This window comes from Pelecanus crispus, chromosome 7, assembly GCF_030463565.1.
Source record: "Pelecanus crispus isolate bPelCri1 chromosome 7, bPelCri1.pri, whole genome shotgun sequence".
In the NCBI taxonomy this organism is placed as follows: Eukaryota; Metazoa; Chordata; class Aves; order Pelecaniformes; family Pelecanidae; genus Pelecanus; species Pelecanus crispus.
This window is the reverse complement of record NC_134649.1, coordinates 170,598-187,872: the sequence shown is the minus strand read 5'-3', so window position 1 is coordinate 187,872 and position 17,275 is coordinate 170,598. Positions and strand designations below refer to the sequence as shown.

Genomic DNA, 17,275 nt, shown 5'->3' with positions numbered 1-17,275 from the left:
CCTTCTTGACATTAGCCACTCTAAGTAGTGTTCCCTCAGAACAGCAGACCAACAATTCTTACGGTTGTTGTTTTCTTACTAGTATGTCTATAGATCATTTTGTCATTGCTCTTGATATCTCTGGCCTTTTTAGTTTGTGTCTTTGTATGCTTCTGCCACTCTTTTATACTGATCCTTTAAGAAAGCTGATATAGTTCTGATTTCCTTGTTTCCCTTCCTCTGTTTTCTTGTCATACCTGAGTCAAATTGCCTTCTCCTACTACATTTCTTATGCTTTCTTTGCATTAAGATAGTTTGCACTTGTGCTTTCGGTAAAGAAACTGCCATCTCTTTGTCACTTTTTTTGTGCCGCAAGATCTTGCTTGCCAGTTACCCGTTTATTGACATCTGCTCCTCAAAATCCATTCTTTGGTTTTCTGCTCTCTTATTTTCTGCCGAAAGATACATTGTATGGCCAATGTCTACCCACTTGCATGTACTTCTTGTATTGTTATAAACACAATCATTTTGTCTTTTTTTCCCCCAGTCAGTAGTGAACTGTATCTATTGTAGAAACACCTTTAGACGAAAATCAGGAGTTTGAAGAAGGACTTGGCTTCCGTAGGCATTTCAAATGCACTAATGAAGAGCATGTATTCTCTAGGAGAAGCTAATAAAGAAGAGGTGCTGGCAGGATAGATGTGTAAAAGAAGATGATATGAGGAAGGATACAGTTGTTTAATGTTCTGTCAATAAGAAAAGGAGCTTATTCTTACATGCTAAAGGGGAAGACAGTAGCAAGTGTGGAAACCCACTAGTAAGTCCAACAAGGATCAGTAGTGAGTACCATAAACTTGCTTAAAAAAATGAGGGCTCACACTATCCTTGCGCTTAGGAGACAGCTTTACTTTCTGTTTTGCAAAAAAAAAAAAAGAGGAATTTTATATTTTATTTAATTTTGAGAGTAAGCATAAAGGAAGACCATTTGAAATGCTTTCATTCTGCTAGAAGCAGAATTCTGCTTGAAAGGAATTGAACAAACTGCAAGAGCTCGTTCTAAAACTTCTGAGACACTTGAGGGTCATAGACTGCCAAGTGTCCCATCACAATCCCAGTCTCCTTTTCAGTTCCCTGGGATAAAATATTTTGTGAACATGAAATCTGGCTTCTCCAGATGGCTAGCAAAAGTCTATGAACAACTTCATCTTTCAAAAGAAGGATTTAGTAATCGTAGGCCTCGTGGTGTTCTGTGGCATTGGGGCAAATTTCAGACAATATTTGAAGTTGTATGTATTTTTGAAACTAGCATACCAGAAAAACTTTTCAATAATACAGCTTAATATGTGCTAAAGAAGCATCTTCTGGGAGCTGAACAGCCAACCACTAAAGTACCTTTCATGTGTAGGAATTCTAAATAATTTACATTATTGTTTAATGTTCCTAACATGCGTGTGCAAATTTGGGTTTCACACCACACACAAAATTTGTTAACACAGACTCGTATTTACAGTGTTTCACTGTGTACAGCCTTTTGTCTATAACTTTGCATAATAACAGTTTCTTCCAGGCCAGGTATCGTTTTTTCAGCCTTCTGCGTTTTTGGTTCTACAACAGGGTTTTAAATAAAATGTATAGAATTCTCATCTATAAAATACAGAGGGGTGCAGAAATAAAAAAAGAGAACTTGCAAAAGCGGATTTAAATTAGTCTATTTAAACAAGTTTTTAGGCAAGAAGTGTAATGCTGAAAGACAACAGTACTGTCACAATTTGTGCCCAAGGCCTCTTCAATAACTGCCGTTTATTGATAGAAACACAGGGAAATTAGTCAGATAAGCAGTGTTCAGTTCCATGCCGGAGCCAGAGCCAGGGGCTGTGTTGTACATTTGATGGAAAGGGGGTCGGTAGGGCGCTGCGCTGACCCCCCTTGGCCTGACGGACACCCTTTAGCCTGACAGACAGACACCCCTTGGCCTGACGGATCCCCCCTTGGCCTGACGGACACCCCTTGGCCTGACGGACACCCCTTGGCCTGACAGACAGACACGCCTTGGCCTGACAGACAGACACGCCTTGGCCTGACGGACACCCTTTGGCCTGACGGACACCCCTTGGCCTGACGGACACCCCTTGGCCTGACGGACAGACCCCCCTTGGCCTGACGGACACCCCTTAGCCTGACAGACACCCCTTGGCCTGACAGACAGACCCCCCTTGGCCTGATGGACCCCCCTTGGCCTGATGGACACCCCTTGGCCTGACGGACAGACACCCCTTGGCCTGATGGACACCCCTTGGCCTGACGGACAGACAGCCCTTGGCCTGACAGATGGGCACCCCTTGGCCTGACGGGCACCCCTTGGCCTGCCTTCTCCGCCAGTCGGGAAGGCGCTGTACCCGCCCTCAAGCGAGCCCCGCCGCGGCCGCAGGCCCCGAGGCGCCCGGCACGGGCCGGGACAGAGCGCACGGGGCTGCTTTCTCTCTCCCCGCCTTCTCACGGACAGGCCGAGCGGGCGTCTGCCTTCGCTGAAGGAAGCGGCGGGCGGGGCAGCTGCAAACCCGCCGCCGCTACCGCTCCGTGGGCAGCACTGCCGGTGCAGAGCGCGGCTCCGCCCGCTGCGCCCTCCCGGGGCGCCTCGTCACCGCCAGGCCCCGGCCCGGCCCCGGGCCGCCCCGCGGAGCGCGAGAGCCGCCAGGCGGCGTCCGGGCCGGCGTCTCCCTGGTAACGGCGCCGGCGGCGCGGGGCGGGCGGGTCGCGCGCCGCCAATCGGCGCGCTGCAAGATGGCGGCCGCGGGAAGCGTGGCGCGGTGTGGCGGCCCGGTCAGGCTGGGCGGCGGGCGGGCGGTGTAGGGCCGTGCCTGGGCTCCGCCGGGCGCTCCGCCTCGCGTTCCGCCTCCCGCGGCGCCCTGCATGGAGCGCGGCGGCAGCCAGCTGGACCCCGGCTTCTCGCAGCAGGGCACGCCCCGCCTGATCGTGGAGGACTCGCAGCCCGGGAGCGCGGGCGCGCAGGAGGACGCGGAGCAGGCCTCCCTCGGCGTGCTGGCCCGCCGGCTGCCGGCCCGGCGGAGCCCGAGCCCCGTGCTGGTGAGCGCCCGGGGCGGGGGCGGCCCGGCCCGGCCCGGCCCGGCCCTGCCCTGACGCGGCCCGTGTGCCTGTCTTGCAGGAGATCGTCTGCGGTCCTGCCGGCAGCCGGGCTCCCGCGGGTGGCGGGGCGTCCCGGGAGCGACCCGCAGGTAAGAGCTGGGCGCGGAGCTGCGGCGTGCCCGGGGAGCCGCAGCCGTGCTAACGGCGCTGTGCTTGCAGAGCCGATGGAGAGCCCCGGCCGCCCGGCCGCCGCTGGCCCGCAGGGCCGCGTCGCTGAGGAGGTGGCAGCGCCCGGCGGGGAGAGCAGGTGCGTGGGCCGGGCCGCGGGGGCCGCCATCCCGTGGCAAGGCGCGCCGGATCTCGGCCGCCTCCTCCTGGGCCTCTCTCGCCCTGTGAAAGCGGGGACGGGCTTCACGTACGGGCTCGGTGCTGGCTGCGGCGCTGCGGCCGCGCCCGGCCCGGGGTGGTGCCGCAGGCGCCGGTGGCCCGGCCCGCGGCGGGCTGCGCGGTTCGGAGCGCTTGGGAGCCCTGCTCAGGTGCTGCAGCCGCGAAGCAGCCCCTCAGAACACAAGTGGGCCGTAAGAAGGCAGCCTGCAGGAAAGCCCAGAGCGGTGCGATTAAGTCTTTCTGTTGCAGTGCCCTTGGAGAGGCTGGAGAAGGAGGTGAAGGTGATGTTGAGGACTGTACTACTTCACCGTGTATAGAAGGTAAATCCTCCCTTTCAGGTCTCTTCTTGGGGCTGTGAATCTGCTCAACCATCTGTGTAGTTTTTCAGTTCGGCTGCGTCACTTGTCTCACTAGGGGTGGTTGTGCCGGTAATAATGGGTCAGCAATTGGTGTCTTTTTTCCAGAAGTTGATCTGTATGCTTTGGCATTTGAAAAAAAAAAAAAAAAAGGTAATTTCATATCATTGTTAACAAGGATCTTGGAGACAGGAAATGGCTTAAAAGAGGCACAGATGTATTGTGACCATTAGGAGATGAAGCCTTCTTATGGCAAAGTAAAGAACTGGCATAATGGTTGTTGTCATCAAAGGACTTTCAGGCACACGCTATGTATTATCAGGATTGTTTTCTCATCACAGAACCCAAATGTGCTGCAGTACCTAATGGCATTACATAAGACCTTGCTGATTAACGCTGGTTTCTGAGTTAATGACCAGTGTCCCTGTTCTGTGGCCGTATTTTTAATTAGCGCAGCTGAGATCAGAGTATGTTAGTTTATTCGGAGTTTCAGCAATAGCCTAAATACTTTTCTTGTTAGAGGGTGTATCTTTTGCCCTTGTAAAGTGATAGATGGCTCTTCAATTTTTTTTGGGGGGTGTATATATATTAGTTATGGATGTTTGGTGTTAGATACAGGCATGTCACAGCTGCCTTTTGGAGCTCTAGAGCTCTCACAGAGCCAGGACTTCGAGAGTGACTTTGTGCCCAGTGAAGGAGATGCTAGGCATCAGTTTCACCCTGGAGCTGCTGCCCCTTTTTCCAGACTTGTGAAGAACGATACTAAAGATGGTATGTGCAAATTACCTTAGATGTCCTTTTGTTGCTCTGTCAATTCTCTCTGGTTTCCTTAAATTATAGATGCTATGTTATGTTTCTTTGACAGGAAATACAGTGTTAGTAGTTTTCAAAAATGTGTTCACAGCTCATTGGTAGTTGAAAAGAATTTTGCCTTCTCTTTGCTTTGCACTTGTTCATTTGCTTTCTTGTAGCTGTCCAAGTGCTGTCATTGATTCTTGCACCTCTCTTTCCTAATTTGTTTCTAGAACATTCAGACAATCTGATATAGAATTCCCTCCCTGATAAAAACTTCATCCTGTCCTTTTTTATTCTTGTTGTTATCATTGATAGTTCAAGATTAATTTTTTTTTTCATCTAAATCTTCTCTTGGTACTTGTGTAATTTAGAGAATTACACTTTCTTCTCTTTGTACATTAATCCAGGTGACCTGAGTAGCAAATATTTTTTTCTCTCTCTCTTGCTAGAACTTTGTGGGGACAGCACGGAAACTGTCTCCAGCACAGAAGTACGTACCGCTTTGGAAGGCCAGCCGGAGAAGTCTGAAAGGTAAAACAGTCTGTGTTCTTTGTACGTGTCTTGCTGACATTCTGGAAGTTGATTTGTGCCCTTTTTACTTTTAGATGTAGGAGGTTTCAGGCTTCAAGGCAAAAGAGAAAAGTGAAGGGAAAGATGAAGTACTGATGAGACCTTTTTGCAGCAGTGCTGACTAAGGAGTGCTTTCACTGTTCCTAGCTGAGAAAAGAGGTGGTGTCAAACTCTTACACACAAAGATATCAATAGGTTTATTTTTAAGGGAGAAGTGCACTGGAAAATAAAACATATTAATAATTTTCTTCAGTTAAACGACTGGAATATATTAAAAGTACTAGTTCCATGTAAGTTATTTTAAGATAACTTAATCACTGCAGCACGGGCTTTGCCCTCACAGGAGAAATCTAGAGGCCGTGGTGGCTATTCCAGAATGCTTTTCAGTATTTCCTATTGTAAGCTTTATAGTTTTAATTATTTTTAAATGCGAAACTTCAGTTTGTTGAAAATTCTCTTTATATCTTCCATGCCAGATAGAATAATATTTAGCTCATCTTGTATTGTCATATTCTGCCACAAAATAATATTAAAAAGGGGGTGAAATAAAATTCCTAGAACCCACACTGAATAGAAGTCAGTAGAACAGTCTGCATTCCATTTAAGCATCACTTAGACTGGTAGAAAACTTACAAAACAATTCTGAAAATGTAACTTGTCAAGGATGAACATGTTATTTTGTCAGGAGAGAGAGGTTGGTCTTCCCCCCCCCCCCCCCCCCCCCGTGGTATACACAAGTGAATACTTTTCAGCTGTGCTAATAAATTTTCTTTACAATGTTGCAGTATTACTTCATACTTCGAATTTCTCACTTCAGTGACTGTGTCTTGCTTTCCCAGAATTCTGCAGGAAGCAGAAGAACATACCAGGAAACAAAAGCCTGTCTGTGACCCCACTAAAACTGAGAAATCCCTTGATTCTGGTCATGAGGAGTCGGATATCTTGTCAACTCAGGAAGAGATGTTTCCTGAGAATAATGCAACAGGTAACAATAGACAAGTAGAGCCAAAATGTCCATCCCAAAGATCATCATAATCATCATCCCTACCATCGTTTTAGGCATGTAGTCTTTTAGGGTGCAGAGTGCTGTGAATATTTTTCATGTAATTTCTGCTAAAATTGAGAACACTTTGGAAATGAAAGGCCACAACCTCTTTCAGTATACTATGGAGCAATGTCTAGATGTCACTTCTTGTTAGAACAGTTACACTGGCTTGTTAAATACATTTCATTTCCTTTCTTTCTGTGCCCCTTGAAGAACGGAACAAAAAAAAACCCCTTTTGCCCTCCTCTGAAACTGGCAATAATAATGCTCACCCTTTGTAGTGACACGGAATCTAAAGTGTGGATAAGTAGCCTAGGCAAATATTGTAGACTTTTTTATGCTGGGTAGCTTTGGCAAAACATTCCACCTTACTCCTCTGAATTGGCCTTCCTGTTTGGGATAGGATAGGATTCTGCAATCAAAATCTTTGTACCACAGTTTTGATCGGTCTTATTTATCATCTAGGTTAATGTTCCTTCCCTGTAAGAGAAATGATTACATGAAATAGGATCAGGAGAGAGGTCATCAGTGTATGTCTTGCTAGGAGGATGTCTATATCTGGTTTTGGTAGATAACTGAAAGGCTAATGAAGAAATACAAAGGTTCTTAACAATCTTAATAATGAAAGGCCTAGAAAATAAAGTTTTGAAAGGCAACTTTGTCACAGTTTATAAAGTGAGACTTCATTTAGTCATGCTTTACGCTTTTTGTTTAGTTTTAATATGTGCACAACTGTGTCTATACCAGTACAGTCTTGTGCGTGAACCCTCTGTATCCAGAAGGTTCAATAACAGCCTCCTACTCGCACTGAGTCAGTGGTCAGTGCAAGGTGTCTTTTCTTTTAAGAACCTTGCCTGTATTTGCATTCTAGTGTTGGGTCAAGTGTGCTGATATTGGAGCCATTGGGGATTTTTCTTTTAAAATTCCCAAGTAGGAAGACTTGTACAGTCTGGCCTGGTAAAAATGTATTCTGTAGATACAAACTTACCTTCTTCATATTAACTATATTATGCTCACATTTCACATACTGAACTTTCATGTGCAGTCCTTCTCCAACCTCTGTGTGAGAATCAGCTTGTCCTTGCCTACCTAAGAAGTAACTGTGCAGTAGTGTGAATATCATTCCTCAGAATTTTCTGATCGACTTGGTTATTGGCCACTTTTCTAATCTTACTTCCTTTTGTTCAAAACCACTGCAGGGAGTGGCTGTCCAATAACCAGGGTGGAAGAGGGAAGTTCTCTGGCGTGCACCCCTGCCCGCAGTCTGCAACTCCTGCAGCTCTCTGGACAGGGAGAGTCTGTACAGGAGAGTCATTCCACGTAAGCAAAAAATCCCCAGACTGTTGCAATAGCTTCATTGCAATAGTGCATTTCCACCACTCTTTTCTTTATTCAAGGACTTGTGCTTGATTTTAAGTAATCGATGTTTTAATTTTGCACTATGAGAGGAGCATGGTTCTATTTTGCGGTGAACTAATGATGCTCATGTGGTCAATGGCCATTTCTCAAGTCTCTTGCTAGCGAACAAGTCTTCTCTTTTATGGAAGACTCCTATTGTGACAAGCTGGAGGTGCATTTGGGGAGAAGTTAATGCATTTTCTAGTGATGTGTGGTCTTTTCCATATTCCCTTTTCTTGGTCTGCAGTGTCTCTTCAGGCCTAGTTATTCCTTCTCCTGATGCCTTTGGATCCAATGCTCTTGTCCCCAGCAGTCCTACTGAACAGGAGCAAGCAAAAGGTAAAGTTTTCTGCATACTGGTCTGTCATTGTGTTTCTGTGCTCTGTGGTTTAGTCTGAGCATGCACCCTTTTCAAAACCTGCTAAAATTATATTTAAAGAGTAAAGCAGGATTGAGAACACTGAAAGAGGTAGATGAAGGGAGTTCTGTATTTGTGACTCAGATGCTGATGTGCTGTCGATATTTCCTGCATAGCTATCATAATAAAATTAGTACCATCGGCTAGCTTCCCTTCACTTGAAAGATGGGAAATATGTCATATGGGATACAGATTGCTGCTTGCAGTTGTCCTCCTTTCTTAGGGACAAGCCATTCTTGCTATAGGCAGAGATCTGTAGTAAGTATATACTGTTAAGGCAACAGAAAGGATGGAGTAAGACTGCATCATAACATTTTACCTTAACTTGAATGACTTGCACAATATTTTAAAAAGCTTTTGTATGTTAAATGTATGTATTCTAGAATGCCATGCCAAAAGAGGGATTGTTCTATATGATACCTTGGTTCTGAAACATTTTCTCTATGCACCTGTTCGCCATCAGGGATAAGATATCCATCCAGGCACGCTTTTAGTATGATAACAAGATCACCATTGTTTTCTGTGAGATTCCTGTCACAGAACGTGAAGTACTTTTAGAATAGGTATTTTGTTAGCCAGGGTCTGAATTTGGTTGCATTTTAATAAAGATAGCAAAAGGAAAAAAAAACTCAGAGAAACGCTTTTTATAAATTTCGGATACCTTTTCTAACTGTAGAAGTTGTAGACCTGTAGCAAAATAGTTATATGAATTCTTAACAAAACACTTTCTCCCCCCTCTTAAATTTAAATTTTCTGTGGATTCCACTCCCCCCACCCCCCAAAAGAACTCACCTGGAGAGAAGATCTTAGATTCACCCATTAAAGTATGAGAAAGTTGCGTACACCACTGAAGACAAGTCTCTTAATAGAATGTTGGAAACTTTAGGTACAATGCAAGAATTTGCTAGTAATGTGTTTTCTGTTCTTTCAAACCAGATGAACAGATGGATATATCTATCCCTGCAGAAGGAAGAGAGCTGATGCAGAAGCAGAGAGGAGATAAGCTAGTGGAGATGGCTATCCCATGCATCCCACCAGGACCTCTTGTCCCGCCACAGGCTTCGACTCCAGTGTCCCAGAGCACCCCCACCTTCTTTCCTGGATCTTTATCTATACCATCACAACCAGAGTTCTCTCATGTAAGGGTTCATGTAGATACCTCTTCTGAGGTTTTTATATGGCTGTTGCAGAAGATGTGTGTTTGAGTCAGCCTCTGTGCTTCTGTGTTGAACTTCCCTGCTAAGCTGGTTCTCATGAGCTTCCCTGTTCCCACCAGTCACAGTTACACATTGATCATACTGTGTGGCGGTTTGTCCCACAGAGAAAATGCGGAACAGCTTAAGAGGGCATAGTGAGTTACTGAACTTAGAATTTGTTCTCTTCTAATCTATGCTAGAAACCCTTTTTGTGCTTTTTTTTTTTTTTTTTCCTTTCTCTCTTTGAAAGGCTGCTGCTTTCTGATGCTGAACTGGGCATCCTGCATCTCAAACTGCATCATAAATTAGACTTTTATCAGGATAGTCCTTAGCATCATTTGTTGTGGAGAAAGTGAGGCTGTTTTGTAATACAGCATTTGTATTCTCCTACAAGGCTAGACTTCGTTTACTGCATTTTTCAAGTTGCTTATTCTTATTATCTGTGGTTTCCTTTGTGCTTTTTGATTCTGGAAGTTACTATTGTTCAAAGGGATTTAACAGACGGTTGGTGGCTTTATAGCTTAATATTACAAATTTCATCAACTTAAGGCAGAAAATAAAGGTTGTACTAGAGACTTCAGTAGTCGAAGCAGGGCTTCTCCTTACCTGAAAGTGGCTTTCATGCTAATATAAAAGACTCCTCCAGAAAATCTTTCTAGAACCCTTACTTGTTTGACTAAAGTAGCTACTAATTTGCCATACTTGACCTGTACTTCATGATTTGGTAGTGTGAGAGGTGTACCAAGGACTTTGCCACAGAGGTACTAAAAAGTAATGGGTGGTGATAATTTTTCTCAGCAAGAACAGGGCAATTATGAATCATATAAATGGGGGGGGAGTTTGTGGTTGGTTGTTTTGGTTTGGTTTTGTTTTGAATCTGTGGTTTTGTGTGGAGGTTGTTCTGCTCCACAATCCAGTGTAATGTTTTGGGAATAACAAATAAACAGGTCTACTTTGCATGCCCTGATGCTCTGTGTCCCACTTTTTTCATTTTAGGATATCTTTGTTCCAACTCAGACCCCAGAGAAGAAGCATGAAGGAGAAGAAAAAGCTGCTGCTTTAACCCATTTATCCTTACCAGGAGATCTCTCTGGACCCACAGATGCTTTGTCAAAGATGTCTACAGGTGACTCTGTGTCACAGGCTTCTGAGTCCTGTAAGCTGATGCTTTCTGCAAGTGAATGTAGCCAGCCCACAAATACAGAGGTCAGTTCAGGCTCTCTGAACATGGGCCAAGATAGTGAAATCACACAGGTAGAGATGATTTCTGAATGCAAGGCCTCAGACTTGAGACTCTGTTCTGTGGACAATGACAACATAAAACTGAGGCTGGATGCAGGTGATCAAGCCCTCTCTGAAAACTGTGAAAAAGCAAAAAAGGATGATTTGCAGGCTGCAGGAAAGCCTGTAATGCAGGTAGTTAGTGCAGATGTAGCAGGAGATGGGTCATTAGCCCCTACAGCTCATCAGGAGACTGAGCGTATGTCTGGAAGTCAGGCTGCTGCAGATCAGTCTGGTCTGCCTGAGATTTTGTCATACACTCAGGGTGGAGAAGCACAGTCTGAGGATTATCCATCGGAAGAGACTTCTGAAACTGAGGCAGTTCCTGAGACTCAGTGTGAAGAACAAGAAGAAAAACTGCAAGTAAAAGAGAAGCAAATAAATGAAGATGGGTCCCTTGTTAATGTAATGCTTTCTCAGAGGTTTATTCTTGAAAGGGAAGTGCAGTGTCATGAAGATATGGAAGTGGAATTTGCTGATGGTTCTTGTAAAAATAGCAAAAATTCATCTGATCAGGCCCAAGAACTAGAAGAGATTGGTCCAGAAAGCCGGGAAAAAGAAACTTCAAAAAGTTGTACTTTTGGCACTGGAGAGGCAAAGAGCATGGATAAACTGTCCTTTAAGGCTGCTTCGGAAGACATGCCAAAGCTTAATAAAGTTTTGTCTAAGCCTTCTGTAGGGGAGTTACTGGAACAGCACAACAATTTGTTTCTTAAGTGTGACGTTCCATCGGAAGTGGCGTTGTGTACCAAAAAACATCCGGGTTGTTCAGAATTAGGACACATAATGATAATAGGGAGTCAGCCACCACTTCAAGAGAGAGGGGTTGACACGCTGGTGACTCAGCAGGAGAATCAGGTGCCAAAGAATATGGAGGATACCGTTACGACAAGGAATCTGGAGCAAGAAGAGGAGATGCAGCCACAGGAGAAGGCAACTGCTAAATCCCCCAGTCCTTCCAGTGGTAAGTGAATTTAGGTTAGTAGTTCACAGGTGTATATTTTGAATAATGTCAAGGACAGCTGTGTACAGTCCTCAGTGTTTTCAGGGAGCACTGATCTTGGATGCGTGTTGAACGGTGTCTCTTAAGAGCAGCACTACAAGTTACTGTGTTACATGCATAACGTGCCTTTTCTTTTTTCCCCCTTGTCACACTACTGCAGGCAAGAATGATAAGGTAATTCTTGTTCCTAACGCGCTCTTGCTGTTCTATGGCAGAAACGCAGACCAACTTTGAAAACTCAGAATGTGACCTTGGTAATGCTCAGGGATTTTTGTACCTTCCCCCCCAGAAGCAACAACAGTAGTGTCCTTGAAAGAAAAAGGGTGTGTAGTAGTCTGTACTTTCCCTCTTGTAGCTCTCCTTACTTTTTTTTTTTTTTTTCCTTTTTTTATTCTCGGAGGAGAATTTTCTTTGTGAGGGTGTATAGAGCAGCTTTGAGCTAGAAACTAATACAGCAAATTTATCTTGAGATTATTTTAAGTAGAATGGCTTTTCACTTGTGTAAAGTGTGGCTTGGCAGGTATTGTCATGATGCATTGAAATCCCTCTAACATGCTGTTGTGTAGTTAGACAAGAAATGTGGGATGCTATAGGTGAGTTTTGTGGAGCTTTTGCCTCTTAGTTGGCTTCATTTTAAAACATGGAGTTCTGTATTCCTCAAATGAGAAAGTAATAGAAAACAAAGTTTTACTAGAGCTTTGTCTTGAATTGTACAAGTTTTTGAGATCTAAGTTATCCTTCATTAAACTGCAGGATCAGAGAGTGAGAGAGAGTTTTCTCCCCTCTTACGATGAAAGTAGGTGACTTCCAGTCTCCTGAAGCTGGTGATTATGAAAGTTGAGGGTCTGAAAACATTAGTTTTCAATAGGTGATGGTTGTCTTTACATCTCCTGAACAGACTGGTATGTTAGTAGAGGTTTATTTAACTCTTCACTGATTTGCTCTGGGAGTTACCCAAGTCCTTCAGTTACGAGTACAATGGAAGATCAATAGACTTGTGCAGTGCTATTAGAATTAAATGTCTAACAGGGAAGATGTTTGTGAGCCATCTGATAGATGGTTCAGATTGACCAGTCTGTGATTTTGATTTGTGGAACCTATAAAGTTGTGGGCTAGATAGAATTTCTCTTTCCACTTGGAGGTCATGGTATTGTTATATAGCCCTATAGTCTGTTCTGCAGAGCTTTGTTCAAGTGATAATGTTTTCTAGTTTTTCCTTTTGAGAAATTAGTGTAAGATGCACTGCTTAAAAGAACATTTTCTAACACTCTGCCTTCTTTTTCCCTTTACGTACTCAGTTGGTAACCGGTCTGAATAATTCTCTATTCTTTGTCAGTGAGGGACATCTCTCTTATTTTCTGTGCCAATTTATGTTGGGGTTTTTTTTGAGAGCTGTACATTTCTTCAAAACTTCTTCAAAACTCCTCTCATCGGTCTCATGAGTCCAATATTTTTTGTTAATGTTTTCTGAACTATTTGTTTAAATTTTCCAGTTACGAACTGATCCTTACTGCTGTTTATGGCAGCTTTCGCTGTTGCTTCCTGAAAGCCTTTTGAGCTCGTTCTTATATGGTTCCCTCCCCTTTTCTTCAGTTCTTGTGACCTTGAACGGTGCTGACTTCTGGAACATGAGATCCTGTTTGGAAAGGTCAAAATGGCAGATTTCAGAAAGGAGCAAGATGAAGAGCTTTCTTCTTTATGTCTGAACAGAAGTAGGTGAGATGACTTTGAAGTGCTAGATGGAGACTTGGATGAAAAGGGATTGAGTGTAATACTTATGTGTGTTTTTAATACCAAATTTGCTGACAAGTTTGAGAAAGATAACCATTTCATAACTGTCCGGTGAGAAGAAACTTGAGATACTAAAAAATAGGATGAAGGTAGTATCTTATGTTGTAAGATAAGAATGACAGGTGAATATTGATGCCTGTAGAAGTTAGATTACAGCGAGGTGTGGAAAAGAGATTTGAATGCTTATGCGGGTCATCCGTTTTGGAGAGACTTCCAGCAAAAGATAATAACAGTTTTCAAGCTAGACTTTGCTATAAGTGTCTGTTGACCTAATTTAAAACAAAATAGAGCTCAAATTGTTTTCAAGGAGTATGGATCCTTGTGGCCACAGCTTTTTAACATCACTGACATCTGAGAAAAGCTTCTGCAGTGGTGACTTTATTTTGAGCTAAGTATATGTTTAGTCATGTAAAAATTCCCATCCTTTAGGGGTTCTCTTACCTTCTTTGTTTAGATTTAAAAACTCCACTTTCCCAGTAACGTAGTCATATGAATTACTCTTAATTGTCAAGCATTGCTTAATATACCAGCTATCATAGCAATTTAATTGATGTAACTTTTGTACCCATTCTTCTGAATGCAGTAGGACTAGTCAGATGTTTGGGACCTTTTTTGGTTTTGCATTCTTTAACGTCCCATAACTAGTGATCATCACTTTCTTTCAGAATGTTATAGCAAACTGATTCGTTGTTGACTGTGAAAGTAGAGTATTTCAGTTGGCCAGAAATGCAATGTTTGGTTTTTTTTTTAAATTTAGTGCATTCTCTAACAGTAGAGTCTTTGTTGGCTTAGGGAACAGGTGCTAAGCAAGTAATGTGCTGTAGGCAATCTGGTGGGTTGTTTTGTCAATGAAGACAGTAGTGTCATGAATTTCAGATTTAAGTTCTTAGTTTGTGGTATTTAGATGTGTCTTAGCAACTTCTTATCCAAAGTTTGGAGGCTGCCTCTCTGATGATATTTAGGGAAAGCTTTGAATATTGTTTATAAGTGGTACAATTGAATCATGCTGTAGTTTTTCAAATTAGGGGGAAAAAAAAGCTTCAGTGACAGATTTTGGAGACTGCACACAAAATCTGAATCACCAGGGTCTGAGATACTTTGTGGACCAGGAAGAGCAGCAGCTTTGTTAGTGTTAGATTATTCTGTTGCCATTTAATGGTTGTTTGTTGTTGTTGTTGGGGTGTGGTTTTTTTCAGGCTTTCCCATTCAGTGGCTTGCAACAGGTCATTGTGCCTTTGTGATAACTCTGAACCAAAGACTGAAAATCATGGTCTCTGTGAATTGAGATAGTATGACAGTCAGAAGAACAGTTACACTGCATCAATTTAGCTTGGTATACAAGTTCCCCCAATATTGAATAGCAGATGCATATGGATGAATATAAGGGCAAAAATGCAGTGAGGAGGTACTGCTTCAGAAGTATCTCTCTTTCATCATCAAGAAGAGTATGGTTTAGGAACACGCTGGGTCTGAAGTGACATCTTTGGTTTTTGATATCTTGGATAGGTGTGTTTTTCTCACCCACCGTGGAATTTCCGTGTGTGTTTTTTTGAACCTCTGTAAACTTTTAGGCTTCAAAGCTTTGTGTAATAGGAAGTTTGACAGCTTAATATACAATGGGTAAAAAATCAGCTCTATTTCACCAGGTGTTAGTTTCATTTGATGCCCCCTAATTCTGAAAACTTTAAAATCTGAGAACTTTAAATTTTATGTAGAAACTTACATGTGGCAAGAATAAAGGAACTCGATACTAGTATCAGAAAATCTGTCTCCCTTCTATTAAGTCTATTAGGGAAACATTGCAGGAGCTCAAATGTTATTTAACGTGAAGTTGAATGATGAAGTTTTAGATACAGTATTCTTAATTTCCTTTAACTGAAAGAAGAAAAAAAGTTTTATTATATAGAAAACAATGCTTTGAGGCGATCTGGCTAAAATACTGGTCAGGAAGTTCAAAGGTGTTCTGATCCCATTGCATTTTGTGATCTCAAATTAACTTGTCTATGAACAAGTCCAGGGCATTTGGTATGTTGGGACTGCGTATTTCTTAAGACAGTTTAGCATAATCAAGAGAACAGTACTGGTCTTTGAACTTCAGAACAGTGTAGGTTTTATTAAATAAAATAGTATGTTTGGCAGTATACTACTGAAATGATGAGAGAGATGAGTAGCTGTAGTTGCATAACAAGGTTGAATGTTACGCTCCACTTCGGTATGGCCTTTCGCGGAGCTCACAATCCAAAACTTACTTTTTAAGAGAGCGCGAATGAAATTGCATTTAACTTGAGGTAACGTTTTCCTTGTTACATTGTACTTGAAATGTTTTTTTCTTAGATAAATCTAAATGCAACTTAAACACATCACACTTGGCTGGGTTTACTTTTGAAAGAGAAGAATAAGCCACTGTTTGGAGAAAATGAACTCGGAAATTAATGCTGGTGGTTGTCTTGCGCATTTGTATTACACTAAAGGGCTGATCTGTGTTAGGAGAGAGTTCAGGCTTTTGAGATGTTCTGCCTGCTGTCTTCAGACTTATGAAGCATGGTGGAAAAGTATGTAGAGTGATACTTGTTCTCTTACCATCACTCAGTTCTTAAGACATGAAGAGCTTTAGAGCATTCCTCGTCTCTTAAAGCAGCTTTGTTCTCATAATAGTTATTTCCAACAAGAGGCCTGGCTAGAGTGATGATTCTTAATCTGGAAACTTCTGGAAGTAAAGTTGTTTCTCATTTTCTAGTGGGGTCCTTTTGATATATCACAGCTAGATAGGAATTACCAATGGAGAAAATGTATGTAATCAAGCTTTTGTCCTGTCTATTAAATAGTCATGCTGGTGAGTTAAAAACAGAGCTAAGAAAGGGCTTTTTGAAAGGGTAAGCAAAAGTTCTTAAGTAGAAGTCATGGGTTTCTTTGGTGTGGTGGTTTTGGGGTTTTTTCCCTGCCTTCTGTATGCAGAGAAAATAGAGTGGCCATCTCCTACTGCTAGCCTTCTCTGTAGATCTTCATGTGGCTGAAAGCAGCAGTAGATGTGCCACATCCCTTGCAGAGGTGATAGGAGAGAAGAACTAGAGCAGAGGGAGCTGTGCTTGAACTGCTTGAGAGCTGCAGGCTGGCCATCCGTGTGGTAGCAGTGGTGTGCAAGAAGCATCACAGTATGCAGAAAAGGCGGTGGGACTTACCTTTTCATCTAGAAGAGGACGATAGCTCTGCTTCACTTAGTTTGACGCAGAGTTGGGAGATTGCTTTGTCTCCTTCCATTATGAGGGTGCAGTTTTGTGCGGTGCTGGTAGTTGCCATCCGCACTGCGCTAGAAACATCCGACTCTCCCTGTGAAAGTGTTACCCAAGCAAATGAAACTTGTATACCTTAACATTAGCAAACCTGAGAGAGACAAAGTGGGACAAAGAAAGATCCAATTTTTTGATGCTGAAAGATAAAAGGAAATGTTATAGGATGAGGTCTTAAGGACATAAGAAAAGTTTGTAGACAGAATTAAACTTTTTCATTGTTACAGCAGTTGGTGCAGTTACGTGAAAGTAATTAAGCTTTCAGACGTACACATTTTTTTCAGGTCTTGTGAGTGTGAAAGCTTGTTTGTTTTCTCTAAAGGTATCTGTTGGTTTAGTAACTAGATTATCTCCTACTAAAATGCAGGCTGATCCCTTCATAAATTCTTTTGATCATTTGTTATTAGCCTGCCAAATGTGGATTTGTAGGCTAGAAGGGATTGTGGTAGCTAAATTGATCCAAATTCACTGGAGTTCTAAAGACTTTAGTTTTTAAATAAAACATGTTTTAAATGGAGATCTGCTATAGGTCACGATATGACAGGCATTCATAAGGTGTTTGTGAGGAATGGTAGTTTTGATATATGGTGTACCAACAAAGTGTGAGTACCGTTGCACTATGAAATACCTACTCACTGCAAAAATACGCTGAAGTCCTTAGGTTGATCTCAAGGATGTTGCAATT

The 17,275-nt window shown here is 42.9% G+C and overlaps 1 protein-coding gene across 2 annotated transcripts in view; it reads left to right on the top strand.

The window, feature by feature from the left end:
• Positions 1 to 2,889: 2,889 nt before the first annotated feature.
• Positions 2,890 to 17,275, top strand: part of TP53BP1 (tumor protein p53 binding protein 1) — a 29,814-nt gene continuing 15,428 nt past the window's right edge. The window contains exons 1-12 of one of the 2 annotated variants that reach the window (XM_075713888.1): positions 2,890 to 3,063; positions 3,143 to 3,212; positions 3,283 to 3,370; positions 3,700 to 3,770; positions 4,419 to 4,577; positions 5,051 to 5,132; positions 6,011 to 6,161; positions 7,406 to 7,536; positions 7,862 to 7,953; positions 8,969 to 9,171; positions 10,225 to 10,774; positions 10,811 to 11,473. In XM_075713888.1, coding sequence (XP_075570003.1) covers positions 2,890 to 3,063; positions 3,143 to 3,212; positions 3,283 to 3,370; positions 3,700 to 3,770; positions 4,419 to 4,577; positions 5,051 to 5,132; positions 6,011 to 6,161; positions 7,406 to 7,536; positions 7,862 to 7,953; positions 8,969 to 9,171; positions 10,225 to 10,774; positions 10,811 to 11,473 — 2,434 coding nt within the window. Of the gene's footprint in view, positions 3,064 to 3,142; positions 3,213 to 3,282; positions 3,371 to 3,699; positions 3,771 to 4,418; positions 4,578 to 5,050; positions 5,133 to 6,010; positions 6,162 to 7,405; positions 7,537 to 7,861; positions 7,954 to 8,968; positions 9,172 to 10,224; positions 11,474 to 17,275 lie in introns of both variants that reach the window. The other variant, XM_075713886.1, reaches the window with a different exon arrangement.